The 24,300-nt window shown below is 53.8% G+C and overlaps 1 protein-coding gene across 7 annotated transcripts in view; it reads left to right on the forward strand.

The window, feature by feature from the left end:
* Nucleotides 1–5,026: 5,026 nt before the first annotated feature.
* The window catches only part of LOC115613300 (H(+)/Cl(-) exchange transporter 5), a 36,863-nt gene continuing 17,589 nt past the window's right edge, over nucleotides 5,027–24,300 (forward strand). For 2 of the 7 annotated variants that reach the window (XM_030498604.1, XM_030498599.1), the window contains exons 1-3: nucleotides 5,070–5,106; nucleotides 5,284–5,336; nucleotides 19,356–19,505. In XM_030498604.1, coding sequence (XP_030354464.1) covers nucleotides 19,373–19,505 — 133 coding nt within the window. In that variant the 5' untranslated portion in view covers nucleotides 5,070–5,106; nucleotides 5,284–5,336; nucleotides 19,356–19,372. The other 5 variants (XM_030498598.1, XM_030498603.1, XM_030498602.1 and 2 more) reach the window with 4 other exon arrangements.

Here is a 24,300-nt window from a genome sequence, read left to right on the forward strand (position 1 = left end):
CGCCCCAGTGTGGAAACATGGCTGAGAGCTGCAGTATAAACACAGCCGAGCACCAGATCTGCTGTGGCTGATACACCCCTGCAGCAGAACAGCACCCCGTGCTGCTCAGAGGGGTTGTTTGTTGCGAGGGTTGCCAGGAGAAGGGTTTGGGCTTCACCCGGGTTTCCTCACCACAGGCAGGCTGGGTGGGTGCTGCTGAGCTGCCCGTGTTGTGCAGGATCCTCTCCAGCACCCATGGTACCTCCTGCACCCAGTGGTGGAGCTGCCAGCAGCTCCTTGGGCTGGTGCTGGGGGCACGGTGTGGCTGGCACTGGGCACCCCACAGTGCTGGTGCTACGTGTGGGTGACATGGGACCTGATGCCAGCACTGTCCTGCAGCGACAGCAGCAGCAATGGTGCTGCTCAGCCTAACCCCACCAGGATGGACTCGTCCTCATGGCTGCACAGAACCCTTTGGGCACAGTGGCTTCAGCAGATTCTCTGCTGGGATAGGATGGGGGATAACTTTCCTGGGGACCTAGGCAGAGGTTGGGGACACACCAGGGTGGGGGGTGGCACTGAGATGGGGGCTGCAGCATCCACCAGCCCCGGGGAGACAGCTATCCAAGGGCTATGGTGCAGCCTGGAAGGACCACTGCATCCCAGCCACACTGATGGGGTGGCTGGAACCCCGCGAGCAGGGAGGGCTGTGGCTGATGGAGGTGGTCAGTGCTGAGGGGTTGGGTGGCCCCTGCAGGCACGTGTGGTGGAGGGGCTGCAAAACCAATCACCACGAGCAAGCGCGTCTGCAGGACATCAGTTCCTCCCTTGGGTCCCTCTTCCAGCAGCAGCAGCTCAGAGGCTGGGCCAGGGCCAAGGAGCAGCAGGGTCAGAATGGACTTTGTGTGGGGCTCTGCAGAGTCTTGAGGGTGCTTTGGACCTGCGAGGGTGGGAACCCACCCTCTGGAGGTACTGGGAGCTGGAGGAGCGGGGAATGGTCAGTCCCTGAGCTCCCCTGCTCCCAGGGGAATGCTGGAGCATCAGCTGGGAGCTGCTGGTCCAGGCTGGTCGGGGAGCAGGCTGGGATGCAGCCTCCATCCCACCACGGTCAGTGGAGAAGGAACCCAGCCCTTTCCAGGCTGGAGCAGGGACACGGTGGCTGCACGGGGCCACCAGCAGAGCTGCCAGCACCCCAAGCCGTGTGCTCACCACCCTGCGGTCTGCAGCCTGCGGGACCTGCTCCTCCCGTGCAGCGGAGCGGCGCCCGCGGGGCCGCGGGGGACGGAAGTGGCTTAACGAGAGCAGCAGCCGCCCGGGCCTCCTGCCTGCGCCTTGCCTCCGAGCCCGGCTGCAAACCCCTGCCCGGGGCCGTGCTGTGGTTTGCTCTGCAGAGCAGGCGCTGCTCCGGCGGTGGCTCCCGTCACCCTTCTCACAGGGTCTCCAGGAAGCCCCTTCCTCCGGGCTGGGGACATTTGGCTCCAGCTGCGATGTCGGGTGCAGAGGAGACCTCCTGCTCTCCTGGGACCCGAATGACCAGGCTGGGGCATGGAGGTGGCTGTAACCACACAGGGTGGCAACCAGCCACCTCCCGCCCTTGCTGCATGGAGCGCAGCCAGAAACCTCCCTGGTGGCCACCATGTAGGGACCACCTCTGGGCAGATGCTGCCTGTGCCTCCACGTGTTCGCAGGCCCTCCTGCAGGCAGTTCCAGTGCCTAAAGGGGCTACAAGAAACCTGGAGAGGGGCTTTGGACAAGGGCCTGTAGGGACAGGACAAGGGGAATGGCTTTAACCTGCCAGAGGGGAGATTGAGATGAGCTCTGAGGCAGAAGCTCTTCCCTGTGAGGGTGAGAAGAGAAAAGCTCCTCAGGCCCTTGCTGAGGCTCCACTCAGGTGGAGACTGAGGCGGGTGTCTGTGATCAGGGGGCTTGTGTTTCCTTTCCCTGGCTGCTGTTCCCTGCTCCAGGCTCCTCTGAGCAAGCTGGGCTCTGACTTCATCCCCCAGGTATCCAAAAAGACAATGCCAGTGGTGGCGGCCAGCGCAGCATCCTGTCCCCTCACCCCGGTCACTTCCCGGGATTGTTCTGTTCTGCTCACCAGGAGCTGGCTGCTTGGCTGTCCCCTGGGACCGGGAATGCTCAAGCCTCACGTGCCTCCTGGCTGGTGGTATTTCACTCAGCAGCAGAGCACGGCTGGGGCATGGGATGCCGGCAGGGAAAGGTTATCCTGTCTCTCCTGGCTTTCTCCTGCCACCCTGCCCTCTGCTTCACCAGGAACTGCCCTCCTGTGGTCCCCACCAGTGGCGGGAGCCCCACCTCCATCCCAGCCAAAAGCCTTTGATGGCCCAGGCCGGGGCGAGCTCAAGGGAGAAGCAAGGAGCGGAGTGGGGCTGGGCTCCCGGCTGCCTGAGCTGGCATTAACCTCAATATGCAACTAATTCATCTAACACCAGGAGGGTCCAGGCCTGGGGCACCATTCCTCAGCAGGAATGCCAGGGGCTAAGCCTGCAAATAACCCTCCTCGACGTAATCAGCCCCAATTTGCTGCACCTAGAAGCTACCAGGGTGTTCATGCAACGATCTTTGGACCTGAAATACCTTTCTGCTTTGGGCAGCGTGACGCCAGCTGCCCGCTCCCTTCCTCCCTGTGTCCCCTGAGCCCTGCTCTCCTGCCTGTCCTGCCACTGCAGAGCACGTTTGGGTTTCAAAGCTCAACTCTTTTCCCATTTTGCTGGGATATTTGCTCTTTTGCAGTGTGTCCCTCGCTATGTGCGGCTCCTGGCTGTGTGCTGGCTGCCAGTGCTCGGAAGGCCGATGTTGGGGAGATGCCGCTGGCAGCCACTGGGTGCAAATATTGGGTGGATGAAGCAGCAGCATCCTCTCTGCAGCCAGTGTGGTCCGGAGCATCCCATCCTTCCCGGTCACCCTCTGTGTGATCAGCCTGCACCACGATCTGGGTCCTTCTGCTCCCTCTGGGTCAGCACATGGGGTCAGCAGCTCCGTCCCTGCTTGGTCACAGTGTGGAGCTGGAAAAGGGCAGTGGGCTCATCCCAAAACAATGCCAAGGGCAAAGCAGGGACTGCACACGAGGTGGTGGGACACTGGATGCTCCGCTCCCCCCCAGCCACACGTTTCCAGCTTCGGCTATTTCAGGGCTTCCTGTTTCCCTGAAGCAAGCGGCTTCCCAGCAGCTGGGGGCACGCAGGCGGCCCTGGGGCTGTCCTGCCCTCACGTGATGGCTCCGGCCCTCACATGCAGCCACCATATGTTTTTCTCTCTTCAGATGAAGCTCCTGGAGAAGTGGTGTAGAAACAATGTGCAGGAAATCACGGATGGGGGCTGCGCTCCTGCTCACCACAGCTCTGCCCAGGGAGCGTCCGCAAGAACCTCCAGGTCTGGGTTTCTCCTCCTGAAGCTCCCCATGGAGCAGCCCAGCCCCGGCCGCAGCGCTGCTTGCTGTCAGGATGAGCTGCACAGCAGTGGAGCGGAGCAGAGCCCTCTCCAGCCCTTTCTTCCCAGCCCCACAGCCCTGCACCTCCCTCCAAAACACCACGGCTTCACAGAAAGTCTGGCTTCTGCCGAGGTCTCCAAGTCTGCACCTCCCCGTCTGGGTTGTTTCTGGTTCTTCTCAGGCCTTTTGCATGTGATGCCAATGAGAAAATAAATGCTGATTTTCCAGGAGGAAATAAATTAGTTTATTTAGTGGAAAAACGGTGGGGCTGTCACAGGAGCTGGCTGTGGGGAGTACTAAGGGCAAGGCAGGACCTCCTGTGCCTGGAGACCAGAGGAGCTGGTGCTCAGTTCTTAGCACACCCCGTGGAAGCACAGCGAAGCTGCGATCACAGGCAAGGTCAGATGAAGCCAGGGTTCCCTTTGTCAGGACTGTGGCAGGGCCTTCCTCTTCTGAAGGATCTTCTCCTGCACGGTGTGGTGCTGGAGCTGTCTTCTGGGGTCGCTGTTACGGTAAAATGAAGGTGCCTTTTCTCCCACATCCTGAAAACGGGAGCCATCCGGTGGGAGGCAGAGGGGAAACTGAGGCACCGTGGCTCTGCTTCCTCTGCAGCTCAGGCAGCCAGCCCCACCGTGACAGTCACTGTCTGCTGGGACGTGAGAGGATGCCAGGGCGCTGGGTGCAGCCTTCTGTGGGAGAGTTGTAGGGCCACCCTCCCAGGAACCCCAGCCTGGTTTGTGTTGAAGGGACCTTAAAGCTCCTCCAGCTCCAACCCCTGCCACGGGCAGGGACACCTTCCACTAGAGCAGGTTGCTCCAAGCCCCTGTGTCCAACCTGGCCTTGAACACTGCCAGGGATGGGGCAGCCACAGCTTCTCTGGGAAAAGTCTGTGCCAGCGCCTCAGCACCCTCACAGGGAAGAGCTTCTGCCTCAGAGCTCATCTCAATCTCCCCTCTGGCAGGTTAAAGCCATTCCCCTTGTCCTGTCCCTACAGGCCCTTGTCCAAAGCCCCTCTCCACGTTTCCTGGAGCCCCTTTAGGCACTGGAGCTGCTCTAAGGTGTCCCCTTCAGGAGCCTTCTCTCCTCCAGGCTGCCCCAGCCCAGCTCTCTCAGCCTGGCTCCAGAGCAGAGCTGCTCCAGCCGTCGCAGCAGCTCCGTGGCCTCCTATAGCCTCGCTCCAGCAGCTCCACGTCCCCGCGGTGCTCCTGCCCGGAGCCGGGCACAGCGGTGCCACCTCCCCGCGCTCACCGCCCCGCTGCTGCCCTCTGGTGCTGCCGCGAGTGGCTCGGCAATGGGCGGTCAGTAACGGGGGAATCCGCAGGGGGGAGACCAGAGGTGGGGGTGTCTGTGCCTGGGGCCCGCGGTGCGGGAGCAGCGATGGGGGGTGCGGCGGGGCCGGAGGTGCTCCCCGCGCGCCGCACAACGGGGCTCGTACCCCTTTAAGGACCCCCGCGCCCACACTCAAGATGGCGCCGGCAGAGCGTGCCCGTCCTTCCCAGCAGCTCAGCGCGCCTGCGCACCAACCCCTCTCGGATTGGATGAGCGGGGCCGGGAGGGGCGGGGCTCCCCCTTGGCCCCGCCCTCCCGCGGTGGGTGGAGCCCGGCGCGCGCAGGTGCGGGGGGCGGTGCTGGGCCCGGGCCGGGGCTCGGCCGCGGGGAGCGGGCCCGGGGCGGCGGAGGTGAATGCCGGGCGGGGGGCGCGGGGCGCGGAGCGGGCTCGGGCTGCGGCCGGGGACATGGACACGGGGGTCGGCAGGCCCCGGCCGGCGCTCCGCGGAGGGCCGTGGGCCGGAGCCTGGCGAGCCTCCTCTCCCCGCCTGGGTGTCCCCCTGATCCAACCGCTCTCCCCCTTCCAGCAGCTCCCGACAGCGCCGAAGTGAAGGCAGGAGCCGCCGAGCCTCGGGACAAGGTACCGGGGCCGCTTGGCCGATGAGCGGGGGGGCTTCTAGGCCCGGGTGAACACTCCCGGCCGGGGCTGGGGGCCGGGAGCGGCGGGGCCGGGGGGCCCGGGGGGTGCAAGGGGATAGAGGGGGGTACCAGGGGGTACGGAGGATACCAGGGGGTACGGGGACGCGGTGCCCGCTTCTCCCTCCATCCAGCTCAGCTGGAGCACAGTTGGGCGGTGTGGGCCTCACTCGGTTCCTTTGGGTGCTTGAGGCACGTCCCATCCTAAGGAGCCTCTGGGAGTAGATGAGGCAAGAAATGGGGCAGCCAGAGCTTGGGAATCCTGTCACGCAGTGTTCCCGGTGTCCCGTGTGTTCCCGGTGTCCCGTGTGTTTCCGGTGTCCCGTGTGTCCCCAGTGTCTGCCTGTTGTGAGCAGAGTTTGTCCGAGTTTTAAGGCCTTTGTGAATCTTTAGGGTAATAACCCAAATTTTTTGGCAGCTGGAATGAAAGGAATGATGCAGATTTTTACACTTGTGCAGGGCAGGTGTCTGTGCCAGGCGCGCTTCAGGGTTGTCCATGCGATGGTGGTTCTGTCCTGGATTCCTGGTGGCCACGGAGGGGCTGGGGGGCTGGTTGTGGGGCTGGGGAGCTGGCTGTAGGGCTTTGGGGGTGGCCGTGGGGCTGGGGCAGCCATGGGGCTGGACTGGAAGCGCTGGGACGTGTGCCTGGCAGACACTGCTGCGCCTCCGACCGCCTTTGTTCCCAGAAGAGCTGGAGAACAGGGTTGTTTTTGTTTGTCAGTGCTGCTGGAATGACGGTTGTGCTAAATAGGGAATTGTTTGTGATTCTTTGGGGCACAGCGGCCGAACCGTCATTGAGCTGGAGCCTCAGAGCCTGCCTGAGCTGCGCCTCTCCGGGACGTCCCCCACGCTCTGCTCGGAGATGGGGAAGGCCTGTGGTGTACGGCCTCAAACGTGGCTGCACCAAAATACCTGTTGAGGTTGGATTTGGTTTTGGTTTGCCCAAGGCTTTGTGGCGTTGTCACTATCAGTTGTTCTCCAGAAGCTGGAAAACTTTGGGAGCAGCACCCAACCCAAAGTGGTTTATAATGGAGCTGTGTTGAACCTGCACCTCCAAAGCCTCCGCACTCTGCACCCACTTGAAACCACAACAGCAAATTCCCTTTGCTCGCCCTGCGGACTCGTAGCTCCTGACCTTCAGCTACTGGAAAGAAGTTAGAAAATCACCGTGGGCCCTAAAATTCCAAAGCTCTGTCCCCCGAAATTCCTCACCCTGAGCAGGTTTGCAGGGGTAGAGTTCCTCCCCATGATGCCACAAGTGGTTCGGGGGTTCTGGGGTGGCTGGAGTGGCACCAGCAGCCAGTGCCGCGGGCTGGGTGTGCAGCCGGGTTTGACATTCCTGTCGTCTGCTCTTGGACTCATCCGGCGGGTTTATCCGGGAGTTTGGCTTCAGGTCTGAGTGCCCGAGCACGGAGCTGCCAGTGCGGGGTGGGATAGTTGTGTGCACCTTGCATCATGCTTTAATTATTCCCTCTGGAATAACAACAACCTCTTGGTCACACAGCACAGCTTCATGTGCAGTTGTGTCTGGAGGACTGGGAGCACCAGGGTTGGAAGATCTTGTTCCACATGAGTCCCTGTGGAGATGGGTGAGCATGGAAGCTCACCCATCTCCTTGGTGCAGCGGATGGGGGCTCCCAGGGAGCCTGATGTGTGAGAGCCAGCAGGCTCCCCGCTTCGGCCCAGGGAACCCTGGGCACCTGCTTGGCAGGAGAAGCTCTGGCGCTGGGTGCTTTGGACTCCTGCGGTGCTGCTGCGCAGGTGTTCGTGTAGTGCTTTTGGTTCAGGTTCAAGGCTTGGATGCTGTGAAGAGGTGCGAAAACACCATAACTGGTGTTTGGGGGCTCATTGTGGTGCCAGTGGTGCTATTTCGTAGGATCATGGAATGGTTTGGGTTGGAAGAGACCTTAAAGCTCATCTAGTCCCAACCCCCTGCCACAGGCAGGGACACCTCACACTAGAGCAGGTTGCTCCAAGCCCCTGTGTCCAACCTGGCCTTGAACACTGCCAGGGATGGGGCAGCCACAGCTTCTCTGGGCACCCTGTGCCAGCGCCTCAGCACCCTCAAACAACAGAAGAACCCCAACCAAGCCCTAAACCAATCCAAGTCTCCATGCTCGGCCCGTGTTGGTGGATTTCCCAGTCTCTCCAAGCCCATCTGTTGTCCCAGCCCACGTGGCCCTGCAGCTCCTGCCTAATGCAAACAGCTCACCCAGTCTTTGCCTTCGCTGCAGTGGCCACCGAGGACAAGCTGCTGCGTGGAGCTGTGGGGTGGACATCAGACGGGGACAGCCTCTCCAGGTCCCTGCTTCTGGGCTGGGGGAGTCCCGGAGCCCCCCTCAGCCACCCCAGGGAGCTGTCATCTACGGGGAGAGAAGGGGAATGGGAGAAGTGGGAGGATGCTCTGGGGTGAAATGCTGCCTGCTCTTCAGAGGAGAAAGAGGTTTGTGGACAGTGAGAAGTGAACATGGGTAAGGCTCTGGGGAGACCTTAGAGCAGCTCCAGTGCCTAAAGGGGCTCCAGGAAACCTGGAGAGGGGCTTTGGGCAAGGGCCTGTAGGGACAGCACAAGGGGAATGGCTTTAACCTGCCAGAGGGGAGATTGGGATTACTTTGGCCGTGTGACTGCGCATGAGGCTTCTTGGTTTAGGTCGTCCTGTGCAGCCTGGGGCTGGTGGTGGAGCCTGTGGTTGTGGTCATCTCCATGGTCCTCCCTTTGCCTGCTGTTGCTTCCCAGGCTTCTGCAGCCGAGGGAAGCACGAGGAGCACACGTGGAGCTCTCCCGAGGCTGCTGCCTCCAGCTTTGCCTCACAGTGGCTGAAAGCGGGCAAAGAAATGACAGTTGGTTTTTGGGGGTGGTTTGGTTGGGGCTATTTTGGTTTTGTATTTGGGTTTGGGGTGTTTTGGCTTAGGTGGGTGCCCAGCCCTCTTGCAATGCCCTTGCAGTGTGCACATCGAGCCCCAGCCTGGCGGAGTTACATGTTTCATGGGCTGGAATACAACAAAACCCCAAACCAGTCACTTGGTTTGCAAACTGGCTGAAGTTCCTCTTTTGTGGATTAACCTCCTCTGCTCAGGAGGAGAAAGGATTGGGGTGTTTTAATGGCACCGTGAGCCTGGGGAGGGGTATCACTGCAGGAGAGCCTTGCTCTGCTGTCTCCAGGCAGCTGCCAGGGCTGTGGCCATGAAGTGATCCGGTTTTCTCTCCTTTCCTTTGGATTTTTCAGTTACAATTGGATTATTATTTATTTTCTTTTTCCCTTATCTGTGCACTGCTGGATCTGGGAACTGTAGGGAGGGATGTGCCTGCCCCTGTGAAGAGATGCCGCGGGGCTGGGGAGGAACAAGAGCCCTGAGCTGTCAAGTGCAATAGCCACTAAGTGGTAGCTCGCTCCTCCTGCTCGGCTTGGGGAGGCGGCTGCTCCCAGCTCGCTGCTAAGTTGTGTTTTGATGCTGGTGGAGCAGGAGCCAAGAATCGCATCCACAGCAGGGACACTCCTGCGGTCCTGGTCCAGCTCTGGGGCAGCAACACCAGAGGGACGTGGAGCTGTTGGAGGGAGGCCAGAGCAGGCCACGGAGCTGCTGTGAGGGCTGGAGCAGCTCTGCTCTGGAGCGAGGCTGTGAGAGCTGGGCTGGGGCAGCCTGGAAAAGAGAAGGCTCCTGAAGGGGAGACCTTAGAGCAGCTCCAGTGCCTAAAGGGGCTCCAGGAAACGTGGAGAGGGGCTTTGGACAAGGGCCTGTAGGGAGAGGCCAAGGGGAATGGCTTTAACCTGCCAGAGGGGAGATTGAGATGAGCTCTTAGGCAGAAGCTCTTCCCTGGGAGGGTGCTGAGGCGCTGGCACAGACTTTTCCCAGAGAAGCTGTGGCTGCCCCATCCCTGGCAGTGTTCAAGGCCAGGTTGGACACAGGGGCTTGGAGCAACCTGCTCTAGTGGAAGGTGTCCCTGCCCGTGGCAGGGGGTTGGAGCTGGATGAGGTTTAAAGTCCCTTCAACCCAAACCAGGCTGGGGTTCTGAGGGGATTGACGGCACAGACTCCGAAGAAAGATTGAAGACCTAGTTTATTTTACCGTTACGCTTACATACCTTCGATTAACAAGGAATTAGTCTTGGCAAAAGCTCCCTGGTTAACATCATCTGTTCGCACGCCTATGCTAGACATCTTATGGGCTACACTCTACTGTTCACGCAGCGTTAGCTAATCCTATACAGCTATAGTTAGTCGTGATGACTTGCCATCTTCTCGTCGTTACTTCCTTCTTGATCTGGGTCCATCCTGTTCATGTCCCTCTTTTATATCCCTTGGCCTTCTCTGGTCAGCTCCACATAATCGTGTCCTCCTGCTTCATCCAAGAATGTCCCTACAATTCCCCCTGTTTTGTTTTCAACATGGACTAGGTTGATGGCCTGAATGTGTTTTTGAATCATGTTCTGAACACATTGCAATATACAAGGAATTATCATGATCATACACAAAACTAAAATCAATAACATTCCTCCTCGGATGATTATTTCCTGTAACCAACCAGTGATACCCCAATTCCCAAGAGGTCTTGCAACCAATCACCTCCACTACATCGTTTGAGTTCTTCTGACAATTCTTTCAGTTGTTGCAGCTCTTTGTGAATTGACTCTGAATGGTTAGAGAGATTCACGCAACACATGCCCTCAAAATCTTCACAGCCGTGTCCATGAGCTAACAATAAGAAGTTTATGGCTGCTCTATTCCGAAGCGTCGCGTGCCTAATTGATCCTACATCTAAAGCAAGTTCCGATAACAAAAACGAAGTTAGGTTATTCTGTTTGGCCACTAAACATGAAAGTTTGTCAGTGTTTCCTAGCGCCTTGGCTACTCCTATGTGAGGAGCAAATAGAGACATCAATACTCTTTCTGCCACGTTCCAGTGAATAACCTCTGAATTACAGTTTTCCCCATAGTCTCTAGCGTTCTCTTTTTCCTAATCCTTTGGGTGGTGTTATTTAACAACTGGTGCATAGATGAGGCAAACATGGTGAGTCTTCCTAAGGTACGTGGTCCTCCTGTTGGACGGGCAGGAATTCCTGGCCCGATCTTCACATATTAGAAATATGCCCAGTGGTAATAATTTTGGCGTGGCTACTTTTGATGTTTCTACTATTTTTAATCGTCCACTACACCACTAAGTGGTATTATCATATCCATAATCACGTGGACTTATGTCTTGCATACCTGTACGGTCTATCCATTTCCTCATTCTATCTCTTCCTAGATACTGTATAAAAAAGTTCGTGACCAGGGCCTATAGGGCACTTGTCACATTTCCATCCCCCGGGAAGCTAAACCTCACACAACTATTATTGCCAGGGGTGGCCATGATATCAAGTTCTTCCGGGTCTGGGCCAGTGCGATTCAGCGCTGTAATCAGTGTTTGGATTCCGGTCGCATTTTTGGGCCCAGACAGGCAGCTTGTATCATTTACATAATCTTGAAAACTTTTCCAGTCTTGCAGGTCACCTAACCCTATTGGGCAGGTGCGGAAAGGGTCGCCGGGGGATGCCAAGGCCAAACAAAAGGATGATTGATTGGTTAAGTTCACAGAGGTTACCCAAACATTTTGTCAAGTGGTTACCAGCCACGGCTCAAGGGTCATACTCAAGGAGACACGGATAACGAAGGTTGTTCCCCCGAGGCCCTTTCCAGCACTGGTTTTACCCATTTCACCAGGACCCACCACGTCCCTTGACCTGTAGAGACACAACCATAACCTCGGCCTCATGTTAGTAGTTTCATGGGACCCTCCCAATCACCTTCCAGGGTCCTCACCATTACCTTGACTGAGTCAGTTTGTTCTGTCATTCCTGTCGATAATACCTGCATGTGAGTTACTATGGGAGGAACCACAGCCTCCCCTGGGAGATGTAAAAAGTTCAATGCATATTGTACCTTAGCCAATCTAGTTGCTGGAGGTTCCCCAGCCTCCCCCTGTTTTTGTTTTTGTAAGTAAAGTTTGATTGATGCATACGTTCTACGATGGCTTGACCTGTGGGGGAGTGGGGGATACCCGTCACGTGTTGCATGCCCCAGCGGTGGAAAAATTGTTGTGTGGAGTGGGAAACATATGCCGGGCCATTGTCTGGTTTTATTTGTTTTGGAATTCCTAAGGTGGCAAACACTTGGCGACAATGAGTTTGAACATGTCGAGATGTTTCTCCTCCTAAGGCTGTCATACAAACTGCTTGTGAAAAGGTATCGACGGATACATGTACGTATTTCAATCGACCAAATTCAGGAGTGTGCGTGACATCCATTTGCCACAGTTGGAGCGAATGGAGGCCACGCGGATTGACTGCGATCGTTGGTCCTTTTGTTAATCGTTGACAATTGGGACAGGCTTGTATTATGGCTTTGGCATTGGTTAATGGTATATGAAATTGGCGTTTAAGGACCTTTGCTGATTGGTGAAAAAATTCATGTGATAAGCGGGCTTGTTTCCATACATTAGGAACTGGGGATATGCTGACAGGTTGTGTCATGAGATCTGCTTTTGCGTTCACTTCTGAACAAAAACCTGGTAAACCAGTATGGCTGCAATGGTGACAAATATAATAAGGATGATCTCAGTGCTTTAATAAAAACCATAACTGTTTCATTTGTAAAAATAAGTTTTCGACCGAAAAATGCTTTAAATAAGCTCGTTCGAGTCGTTGGACCACCCCTACTACATCGAATCAGATATAATGTTAATCGGAACATCGCTCCATCGTTTAAAAACTTCTGACACCGCTCTCGACTCAGCTATTTGAGTGGAACCTTGTGAATAGATTACTATCCATTTCCACTCGCCGTTATCGTTCCAAACGATTGCGGCTTTACCTGTCTTCCCACTAACATCTGTAAAAACAGTCGGGCCGTTTACTCGTATCTGACTCTATTTAGGGTGCTCCTCAAGGCGTTCTTGTTGGACTAGAGTATACAGTTGGTGACTATGAGAATGTATCTTAATATGCCCTCCAAAATTTGCAAGTGCCACCTGTAGTGGGAGGCTATTTTTTAGACACCATTGTAGATAGGGTTCTGTGAGGGGAATAACAATAGTGTGTGGTTCGCTGCCTGATAAATCTATAATTCGATCTCTTTCATTATTAATGGTGCAAACATTTCTGGTCGAGTTATAATGGTTTTTGTGGGCTGATTCGCTAGAAATACCCATTCCAATATTTTGAGAGGGTCGGGCTCCTTTTGAGCCCATTGCATAATTACACCTACAGGTTGAAAATCATTATTTATGATTAACAATTCGATTGGTACACCAAATATCACTCTGTGAGCCTGTCTCAGAGACAAGGCCTCATTGACCCTTTTTAATGCCCGTTGGGCCTCCAGGGTCAACTCACGAGGGGCATTTAAATCTGTATCTCCTTTCAACAGTTCTAATAAAGGTTCTAATGTTTTGTTGTCAATGCTCAAAAGTGTTCGAACCCAATTAATGTTTCCCAATAAGATTTGTACATCATTCAGTGTCCGAATTTCTCTTTGAATCGCCACCTTTTGAGGTTCTATTGTCTGGGTTAAGATCTTCCAGCCTAGATATTTCCAGGGTGGAGTAGATTGGATTTTTTCCGGTGCTATTTGTAGTTGTGAACGCTGTAATGTCATACACAATTTTCCTTTAAATGTTGTTGGGTCTGTTTTTCTGGCTATTAAAATATCATCCATATAGTGATATATTAACAAATCTGGATGTCTTTGTCGAAACAGCGTTAATGCTTCATGTACATAGTTTTGACACATAGTGGGTGAATTTTTCATGCCCTGCGGTAACACTGTCCATTGATATCGGCGCATTGGTGTTTGTTTATTGATTGAAGGTATTGAACAGGCAAATCATTCACTGTCCTCTGGATTAATCGGAATTGTAAAAAACCAGTCTTTTAAATCTATTATCAATATGTTCCAGTCTTTGTAAATCATGGTGGGTGATGGAAGCCCTGGCTGGAGGGATCCCGTATCTTCTAACACCTTGTTTATTCAGCATAAGTCATGTAGCAGCCTCCATTTTCCCAATTTTTTTTGGAATCACAAATATCGGTGTGTTCCATGGGCTAGTAGATGGTTGGATATGTCCTGCTTGTAACTGTTCTTGGACGAGCTGTTCCAAGAGGGCAACCTTTTCTTTGGTCAACAGCCACTGGTCTACCCAAACAGGTTTATTTGTTTTCCATTTTAGTTTGAGCATTGGTTACCCGTCAGTGGCCTTTATTAAAAATTTTGGGTTTTTGTGGAAACAACACAGCCCATTTGGCCTAATACATCTCGTCCCAATAGATTTAGAGGGATTGGCGCTACATAAGGTCTCGCCAGGCACTTTGGCCTGTCAGGTGTCTGGAGAGTCACCATATGACGACTCTGTTTTGTGGCGGTGTTTCCTCTGACCCCCACAAGTGTTCCTTGGGGGTCAGATAGTGGCCAGGTTTTAGGCCAATCTCTTTCTGCAATAACGGTCACGTCCGCACCGGTGTCGATTAACATTTCTATCTAAAACATCTGGTCTCCCCAACATAACATTACTCTTAGTTTAGGTTTGGTTTGTTGGATTTCTAATGCCCACATGATTTTTGCCTCTTGACCGGTGGAGCCAAAGCCTCCACTGCCTCGCCTAACTGGTTCCGATCGTGGAGTCTGGCTCTTAAAGGGAACCAGCTGGGCTATTCGTGTGTTTTTTGGAATATGCACAGGGGGACTGGGAGTCCATATCATTGCTTTTATCTGACCTAAAAAGTCCGTGTCGATTACTGCGGGTAATGCAAAAATGCCCTGTAAGGTGATACTTGAACGTCCCAATAAGAGCGCACTCAGTGCATGTCCCAGCAGTCCGTGCGCATTGAGCGCCACTGTGTGGACTTGGGTTGAAACTAAAGTGATTTCTTCTGCAGTGGTTACATCCACTCCGGCACTTGCGCTAGTTTTTGCGGTGAGCTGATCCAGGCATCCAGAGGGTTGTTGTCTATTGAGGAAGGGTCCTTCACCACGTTCAGGGGCATTTGTGTCTTGGCGCGACGCTGATTTGCGCTGTGCTTCCCGTTTCCCTGCTTTGTTTGGAGGGGTTTCCCTTCTCTATCAAAGCGTGATTGGCACTGATAGGCATAATGTCTGCCTTTCTGACATCTTGGGCACAATCCCGGAGCACGCTCATCTGGTGAGCCACCTTGTCCTGATCTAGGTTTACTGCATTGAAAGCTTAAATGTCCGGGCTGTCCACAGTTATAACACTTTTTTGGGGCGTTCCCTAAGGGTTTCATTGCTGCAGCAAAGGCTCCCGCTAGCATTCTCTGTTGATGTTCCAAAGATCCAACTCAATTCGCTGCCTCTACCATGTCCACTAAGGTGGCTGTTCGTGGCAGGGATAATAACACCTTTTTACAGTCTGGATTAGCATTTTCTATAGCTAACTTTAATAATAAAGATTCTTTTGCTTCCGGATGGTCTATTTGTTTATTTACCTCTTCCCTCAGGCGATCTAAAAACGTCATAAAAGGTTCTCCAGGCCCCTGCTGTATCTTGACAAATGATACTGGCTGTTTTCCTGTCTCAGGGGTAGCTGCAAAAGCTCTTAAGGCCAATGCAGCAGAGTCTCTTAGGATGTCTGGCACCATTGGAGCTTGGGCCTCGGGGGTTGCAAACAGTCCTGTGCCCATAAGGTGCTCTATTCCGACCCCAAAACGTGGGTCCCCTTGCTGTCGGTTTAGATTTTCAATGGCTTGTATCTCACACAGTTCTCCCCACTTATCTTTCCATAACAACTTTTGTGTGGGGGTTAAAATTAATGATGCTAATTGTATACACTCATATGGTGTTACTGATTGACCTCCCAATACATTCTCCAACAGCATCCGTGTAAAGGGTGCATTTAGTCCATTTTACATCACCGCCTTGTGGACCTCCTTTATGAGTTCCCAGTTAAAGGCTTGATACTGCCCTGGGTTGTTTGGATACATATGGTGCTCTTCTGCCTCCTCTTTCAGTCTGTCCAGATGGACCTGTCTCCACCCCTCACGAATTTGTTCACCCGGGCCGCTCCTTTCTACGGCCATGGCCTCTGGTGATGGGAGTGGTAAAGTCACTGTTTGCCGCTCTACAGGCCGTTCTGGGGTTTGTCCTGGGGGCAGTGGCGGTGCCGATGGGATTTTGTGCTCAGATAGGGGCCCTGGGTCATGATCAACTGGTCCCGCTTCTTCCTCGTCTGAGTCTGATTTACATTCCTCTAGTACTATACTAGTCCCTTCTTTTGACTCTTGTACTTCAACGGCTTTGGAAGCAGCCTTAACAATGGTTTTTTCACATCGCATTTCTTTCAATGTTTCATAAACTAAGCACCAGGTTGTGAGGGCTCGAGTAGCATTAGCATCCCCCTTAGAAGCATGCTCAAAAAGCAGGTCTCCCTCCTTCTTCCAACAATCACAGTCAAACGCCTGTGGCGTTTCGGCCAGCAAACCCTTACTTTTCAGCCAGGCCAACAAGAGTTCTAACGGGTATTTCTCATATGACACCCCTCGTTTCTTTAAAACGTGCTGCAACAGCTTCACTACAGTACGTTTTTCTGTCGATATGTTCGAACCATCTTATTGCACTTCTCTCCTGTCTCTCGGTTGCTCACCTGTTCACGTGTCAGCACAGGCGATCTTGTTCAATCTTCAACCCGGGATTTGTTGTTCGCTCGGTCCAGCCGGCAAGACGATCGTTCAGCCGAGACGTCCCCTCCGGAGAACGCAGCCCTCTTCCGCGAGCTACGTCTTTCTTTCCTCCTGTCACGTCGGGGTCACCATTTGAGGGGATTGATGGCATGGACTCCGAAGGAAGATCGAAGACCTAGTTTATTTTACCGTTACACTTACATACCTTCGATTAACAAGGAATTAGTCTTGGCAAAAGCTCCCTGGTTAACATCATCTGTTCGCGCGCCTATGCTAGACATCTTATGGGCTACACTCTACTGTTCACGCAGCGTTAGCTAATCCTGTACAGCTGTAGTTAGTCGTGATGACTTGCCATCTTCTCGTCGGTACTTCCTTCTTGATCCGGGTCCATCCTGTTCACGTCCCTCTTTTATATCCCTTGGCCTTCTCTGGTCAGCTCCACATAATCATGTCCTCCTGCTTCATCCAAGAATGTCCCCACAGGGTTCTGTGATGTCGAAGCATGAAATGAGGAGAAGCCCCTGCAGTGTCTGGTGCTGTCTGAGGAGTGCTCCAGGCTGGAGGTAGCACCCGCCGGGGCTGGGTTTGCACTGCAGGGTGGCACTGGGTGCTCCAGCTTCCTGGGTGCCAGCGCTGTCCTCTGAGTCACTTCCAGGCGTTGAGGGGCCGACCCTGTGTTGGGTTCAGCTTCGCTGCTTCCCTTTGGTCGACTGCGATAGGAGAAGCCAGGACGGGCTGAAGGAGGCAGAGGAGGTGTAGGGGAGCTGCTGGAGGAGGAGGAGGATGGCTTCTGGCTCACGCCAGCGCTGGGTGCACCGGGAGCCTCCTGGTATGTACGTCTGGTAGGAAAGGAGCAGCCGCTGCCTGATGAAGTATTGCAGTAAATGAACAACGTAGATAAGCTTGAGATCAGTCTGGTTTTCTTGTTGGTGCACGTGGCTCAACCTGGAAAGGTGTTTCTCACCCATAGAAGGAGCATTCTTGTAAGAAAAAGGGATTTAAACCTGCATCTCCAGCCTTAGGACTCAGAGAGAAGCGAGCACTGAATGAGCATCCTGTGTCCTTCCTGTGCTGCACACGTGCGGGGTGTTGCAGGGTGTTAGTGGGCTGGAAGGTGGTGCTTGCTTGTTGGCTTGGGTCTGGTTGTTAAAACTGAACGAGAACAAATGTGGGGATGGGTTGGGGGAGCAGGAGGTGACCTTGCTCCAGTCTCTGCCCCCGAGATGGGGATTCTGGCTGCTGGTGCTGACAGCATTGTGCTGTTTGTTGTCTGTGGGGCTCAGCTGCAGGGCCACGAGTTCATGCCTTATGTGATTACAGACATATTTTAAACCTTCCCTTCCACAGATACATGTGTACGTACACAGGGTTTTATGGGGGAATACCCATGCTGTGCTGCAGACAAGCCCTGCGGCACACCAGCATTGAGGTTTGTTAGTTCTCTGCCTGGTGGGCAGGGAGCTGGTGTTCATGGGGCTCCCTGCAAGTAGCTCAGCACGTTCCTCACTGGTGTGTTCTGCACCAGTTTCATGAGTGAAGAGGGCTCACAAGGGAGGTGCCAGCGTGTTCTGCAGAGCAGGGCTCAGCAAGGAGCCCACCGCGTCACTTCGGACAGCGCCAGGGCTGGGTTTGTGAGCTGTGATGGCTGCTTTCCTCTTAATAGGAAGTGCTTTCTGCAGAGTGTGTCGTTTATGCTGTTCATGGCTGGCTTCTTCCCTTCCTGAAATAAGGCTGAGCTGCACATTTGGTTCCTCTCTAATTCTCTTGAAATAATACGTGTGTTTGTGAGAGCAAACCATCTTGTTGAGGTGAAAAGATTCCCACCCCAGGGTGCAAGAGCTGATTTGGAGGCCGAGACCTGAATTTTTTCTCCAATTTAGTTCATTACTGTGTTTTCAGAGCTTGTGCTGTTGTAGTTTCCCTCCATCCTGGAGAAGGGAAGGAGAGACGATGGGTCTCATGGCATGGGCAGCTCCTGGCAATGGCTGGATCCAGCAGCAGGTCCAGGGGCTTAATTAAAGTTGTTTGTGAAGCTAATGGCATGTTTCCAGGTTCCTCTTGCAGCTTTGTGTGCGGGTGGTTAAGGACCATCCTTCACTTGGGTTGTGCTCATGGTTTGTCTCCATCTTAGAGAAGGACACGCAGGGGAGCGTGGCACAGCTGGAGCTGTGCCGTGAGGGTCCTCCCGCCGTGCTGGGCTCTGCACAGAGCTCCAGCAGCAGATACCAGGCACGACGGGAGGGGAAATGGTCAACACCAGTGAACAAAATGTCACTGAAACCTGCTGAGAGCAGTCATGGAAAGGACTTAAAAATACCTCAGCAGATGTCACTGGCCTTGTCTAACATAGAACCACAGAATCTCAGCCAGGTTTGGGTTGAAGGGACCTTAAAGCTCCTCCAGTTCCAACCCCCTGCCACGGGCAGGGACACCTTCCACTAGAGCAGGTTGCTCCAAGCCCCTGTGTCCAACCTGGCCTTGAACACTGCCAGGGATGGGGCAGCCACAGCTTCTCTGGGAAAAGTCTGTGCCAGCGCCTCAGCACCCTCACAGGGAAGAGCTTCTGCCCCAGAGCTCATCTCAATCTCCCCTCTGGCAGGTTAAAGCCATTCCCCTTGGCCTGTCCCTACAGGCCCTTGTCCAAAGCCCCTCTCCAGGTTTCCTGGAGCCCCTTCCGGCACTGGAGCTGCTCTAAGGTCTCCCCTTCAGGAGCCTTCTCTTCTCCAGGCTGCCCCAGCCCAGCTCTCTCAGCCTGGCTCCATAGGACCTGGGTCACTTTTTACTTGCTGATAAAGATTCTGAATTGCTCTCTCTGGCAGTGATCAGCAGATAGAAATCGATTCACAGGCTTTGGAAATACAAAGGAGATACAAAGGACAAAATGGAAATAGCTCCTTTAGACCAGGAACTTAGAAATAGAATTGGTTTTCTATAGAGAAGAACATTGCATGAGGCATTCGGGCTGCTCTTGTGTCAGATCCCAGTTGGATCATAGATCATATTTGGCTCACCAGAGCACAAGCTGTGGTGGTAGGTGACACAGGGCAGTTCACTGGAGCCATGGGCAGCTCAGGCAGGGGCTTGCTCTGGGTTTTGGGGTGGTTGCTCGCAGTCCGTGGGTCTCAGAGCCTGGATGAAGCCTGTCTCGTGGCTGAGCAGTTGCTGGTTCTTGCCTGACTTCAGATGGTGTCACTGCATTTCTCCTTGAGAAAGCATCAAGTGGGCATCAGCCCAATTGGCTCAGAAGATGAGTCTTCATGCTTGTGCTCTAACAGATTTCCCTTTGCCCCAGGCTTGGAAGCTCTGGCCATGGATCAGAAGGGCTATCGACGGGAGAGCTTCCAGAGCAGCACTAGTGATGAAGATATGCTGGAAATAGCAGGAGCATCTCTGGACTTCTCCATGGCAGAGGACGACCCACCTCTGGACAGGGAGATGGGAGGTAACACCTGCACATTCCTCTGCTTTCTGCTTTTCATAAGGGCTTTTGGTGGGGTTTGATGTTAGTATTTTCTGCATGGGCCCCCCTGCCTCTGCCTAGGCTGGGTCCTGGGTTTCACAGCACCAGTGTGAATGGTTCTCAGGATTCTGCTCTGTGTTGCATCCCTGAGCAGACCTGTGCAGAGCAGCTGAACGTGTGCTCAGTGCCAGCTTTGGCTCCCAGCATCGCTTCATGGTGGAGGCTGGTGGGAGGTGTCCTGGGCAAAGCAGAAAATCTCCTTAAGATAAACGGCCATTGCAAGAAGCATGTGAGTGACTTTGTTGTAGTGGGGAGGCACTGCCTGTCCATCTCCAGCAACCGAGCTGCTGTCCTCAGAAAGGTTCTGAGAACCCTCCCCAGTAACATCTCAGAAAGGAAAACTGCTCCCTTGGCCATCTCTGGGGTTTATTTGCTATCCAGTGCAGCATATCTCCCACTGCTTTGCTTTTAGGGCTTCTGGGTCGTCCTTTCTGGAGTTTCCCAAAATAGCTGCTGTAGGGAAGAGCTGCCCCTGTCACAAGGGAGGTGTCATGAGTGTGGTGGGCAGGGATGACAGCACAGGGCAGTTCTTCAGGGTGTGTGGGACAGGCAGAGGCTCCCCTGCCCTTCCCTCCTGCTTTACCTCTAATCTTAGAGGTTGTCTGTTGTGGAGAGAATCTTGAGCTGTATCAGCACAAAGGGGTTTGGTGCTGAGTTTGCACGCAGCTGGAGACCCTTGCCTTCCCTGCCACCATCGGTCCAGTGAGGGTCTGTTGCATCTCCTCCAGCTTGAGCCTGAGGCTGTGAAATGAGCAGGGGAGAGATGAATCTGCTGGGTTTGCTGAGCTTTGGCATTAGACAAGAACAATCTGCCTGACTTTTGTCTTGTGTGGGTTATCATAAGTTAGTTTATAAGCAAACTCACTTAGTTTGGCCAGCAGGGTGCAGTCCTCCATGACCTCCCATACACCTTCTCGTCCTCTCCTTCCCCCATCCTGTTTATTACAGGGCAAAAATTAAATCCTTCTGCTTGGCTTCTCAGCCGCGTGGCCTGCCCCTAGGTAGTGCACGTGAAGGCAGACTGCCTCGAGTAGCTGAAACAACCAGCAATTCTGCTGCAGGGGATGCTGGAAGGATTCTCTCTGCTTGGCTCGGTCGCCCTCACTGCTGTCAGGCTTACATGGAGGAAGGATCACCGTGGCTTTCAGCAGTTGCACTGACTGAGTGATAAGCATTGGTTTGTGGTTAAAGAGCCTCTGTCTGTGCACAGAGGGGACAAGTGCAAGATGTACACACCGAGTGTGATGTTTCCCGGGCTCCATCTAACATGAAGGAGGGTGGCTGGTGCATGGGGTCGGCTGCGGTGCAGGTACTGGGCAGGGTGCTCGCTCCAGCCTGGCTTTGGGAATCCCAGCCTGGTTTGGGTTGGAAGGGACCTCAAAACACATCCAATTCCAATTCCCTGCCGTGGGTAGGGACACCTTCCACTAGAGCAGGTTGCTCCAAACCCTGGTCTAGAACTGGTCATGTCTGGGGTCCACTTCAGAACCCCTTGCACAGAGCTTGGAATAACAACTTGCGACTGACTTCTGAGGATCTATGAATTATGAGTATGTGCAGAATCGGGTACATGAAATAATCATGTTATGATCTTGGTAACGGAATAGTAAATTCCTGTTTTCTGACCTGCTGGGGAGATCTGCCTTTTCTGTAGCCATTGGGGTACCAGCTCTCTGAAGCTGAATGTGTGCTCGTGTTCAGTCTTTAGAGAGAAGGAGCTGAATTCTTCAACTTCTTGGAAGGAAACGGAGCTCAGAGGCAGCACTGGCTAACTGGAGCTGAGTTTAGTTTTGCTGCTGCCCTGAAGCAGCGCTTGGTTATTTCCCTCCTTGTTTAAATGAGTTTTTCGGATCTCCACTCAGGGTGTTTGAAGGCCTGTGGCTACTTCTATGGAAGAAGCAGGGGTCCCCCCGCTGGCACTTGTGGTTTGGAGTGTTGGGGGTGGCAGCGCTTCGGGGGCTGCCCTGAGCTTGGTGGCAGAGAGGAGCAGTTCCCCTGCGGGAGGCTCTGGCTCTTGGCAGGATGCTCAAGTCCACAGCGGGGCTGACACAGAAATAAAAGAGGAAAATGAAAAGGGGAAAGAGCTGCTCACCCAGATATCAGTTTCAGTTCTGCAGACTTCCCCTGCGACTTCAGGAGCAGTTTGCTGGCAAGTGTCAGGCATGCAGTGTGAAGATCTGGTGGCACAGGCCCAACGAGCTGGAGAGGAGGTGACGGAGGTTCTCCCGTGGTGGGGTTGGCTGCAGACCCGTGTCTGGGACCTGCTGGTGTGGCGTCAGATGGGTGTGAGTCAGGGACATGTTTTGGAATAGGAACCCAGCCCTCGTACATAGAATCTCAGCCTGGGTTGGGATGGAAGGGACCTTAAAGATCATCCAGTTCCAACCCCCTGCCACAGGCAGGGACACCTTCCACTAGAGCAGGTTGCTCCAAGCCCTGTCCAACCTGGCCTTACCACCTTCTCCAAGACTCACACTCTCTGCAAGAGCTGCTGCATCCCAGGTTGAATAAACAGGCACAACTGGAGCTTATGGATCTTGTCAAGCGACCAGAGGAGGAAGCATCTCCTGCTGCTTGGTAGGTGTGTAAATCTGGAGTCCGTTTGGCAGCCAGTGCTCTTCTGTGTTTCCTTATGAGCCCTTGACTGATGAGTGACACCACTCTTGTTCTGGGTCAGGTCCCCCACGGGAACCAGCAGCCTTGCCTGCTGCCCACAGCACAGGATGCTTGTGCTGAAAAACATCTTCATGTAGGATCTTTGTGCCTAACTGGTACGTGCTTCCTGAAGGCTGGAGCTCTTCAAGAACTTGAGCTGAAATGCAGATACTCTGAGTAACTCCGGGCTTGATTTAGACTGGGCTGTGGTGGCTTTTCACACTCACCACTGCACTGTCTGGCTGGGGAAAACTCACTGTGAGTAGCACATTCTCCCTGTCTTATCTGCTCTGGTTTGGACTTCAGCATTTCATCAATAAAAGGTAACAGATAAGGCTTTCCTGGATTATTTCTTTTATTTCCACACTGTTACATTGTGCCTGGGAATCAAAACTGGCTTTTTAATAAAAGCCCCTGCTGCTTTTCTAGTTTTCCTCTAGTCCAGGCTGCAGGTGCCGTCACACCAGGCTGTGCCATCGCACCAGGCTGTGCCGTCGCACCAGGCTGTGCCGTCACACCAGGCCGTGCCATCGCACCAGGCCGCGGGTGGGTACTGGCAGTGCTGTCTCAGGATTGCTGTCACAGCACAGCTGTTAACCCTGCCCAAAGGGGCGAGGAGATGGCACACGTGGTGAGGTTTCAGTCCTGCCTCCCAGGCATTGGTTTCATCCTCCTGGCATCACCTCCCTGCTGTGCGACAGCCACGGGACCGGCACCACACGTGATGTTCAAGGTGCATTTCTCCAGCACTAAATCTTTTCTGCTGGTTGGTTGAAGGGGTTTAAAAAGAAAAAGCTGTTTCCTTGTTGCCTGTTCCAAGTGTTGAGCAATGACTTGCAGAGCGTGATCTGCTGACACTTCAGTTTCCAAGTCAGACATGTTGACTGAGCCCGACACTCTGTACACTTGTCTCTACCCCTTCCCCGCAGGACTTGCTGCATGGACACTGAGTTTCTTCTGCTCTCTCGTAGTCCCGTTGCAGTCCTCCGAAGGCAGCCGAGGAGATGCTGGGCACCAGCCCAAGCTCCCATCAGAGCAGGCACCACTTTTCCAGACCCCTTTGAATACACTGAATAGTCAGTACAAGCAGAAGTGAATGGATTTCCACTCTTGCCTTCCTCCTGCTTCAAAACCAGGAATTTAATCCTTCAGCATCCTGTGTCTTCAACCAGTTGCTTTTCTATGAGAAAACTTTCCCTGTTGCTCCCTAAGAGCTTAATTTGCTTAAGAGCTGCTAAAGGAAATTGTGTCCAAAGCTCCATGGGTACCCAAACACAGGGTCAGGTACATTCTGTCTGCAGCCCTGTTGGTCTTACTGTATTTTTTAAGAAATATAGGATTTACAATGCCTGATTCCTTTAGCAGAGTCTGTTGGAGGTGAGGAGATGTAGTGCCTGGGCATTGTGGTAGCCTCTGCTGAGCTTTAGATCACAGGGAGCGGAGGGAGGATGTTGTTCCCCCCTTTCAGGGGAAGGCTAAAGTGTTTCATGGCTGGAAGGTCCACTTTTTGCTGTGGGTTTTAAGAAGGTTTTTTCTCTTTGAGCTCGAAGGGCAAGAATCGAGAATTGCAATAGCAACAAATAACACCCCAAAGGGTGGCAGGGTTTGTGCAGCTTGGGTTTGCCATGGAGTTTTGGGTTTATCCACCAGTTCTCCGGACACACTTGTTCTGTGCAATGGGAAGTGGAGGCAGATGGTGGAGCTTGATGCAATATTCATAGAATCACAGAGTCCCAGCCTGGTTTGTGTTGGGAGGAACCTTGAAGCTCCTCCAGTTCCAACCCCCTGCCACGGGCAGGGACACCTTCCACTAGAGCAGGTTGCTCCAAGCCCCTGTGTCCAACCTGGCCTTGAACACTGCCAGGGATGGGGCAGCCACAGCTTCTCTGGGAAAAGTCTGTGCCAGCGCCTCAGCACCCTCACAGGGAAGAGCTTCTGCCTCAGAGCTCATCTCAATCTCCCCTCTGGCAGGTTAAAGCCATTCCCCTTGGCCTGTCCCTACAGGCCCTTGTCCAAAGCCCCTCTCCAGGTTTCCTGGAGCCCCTTAAGGCACTGGAGCTGC

The sequence above is a fragment of the Strigops habroptila genome, chromosome 9, assembly GCF_004027225.2.
Source record: "Strigops habroptila isolate Jane chromosome 9, bStrHab1.2.pri, whole genome shotgun sequence".
Classification (NCBI taxonomy): domain Eukaryota; kingdom Metazoa; phylum Chordata; class Aves; order Psittaciformes; family Psittacidae; genus Strigops; species Strigops habroptila.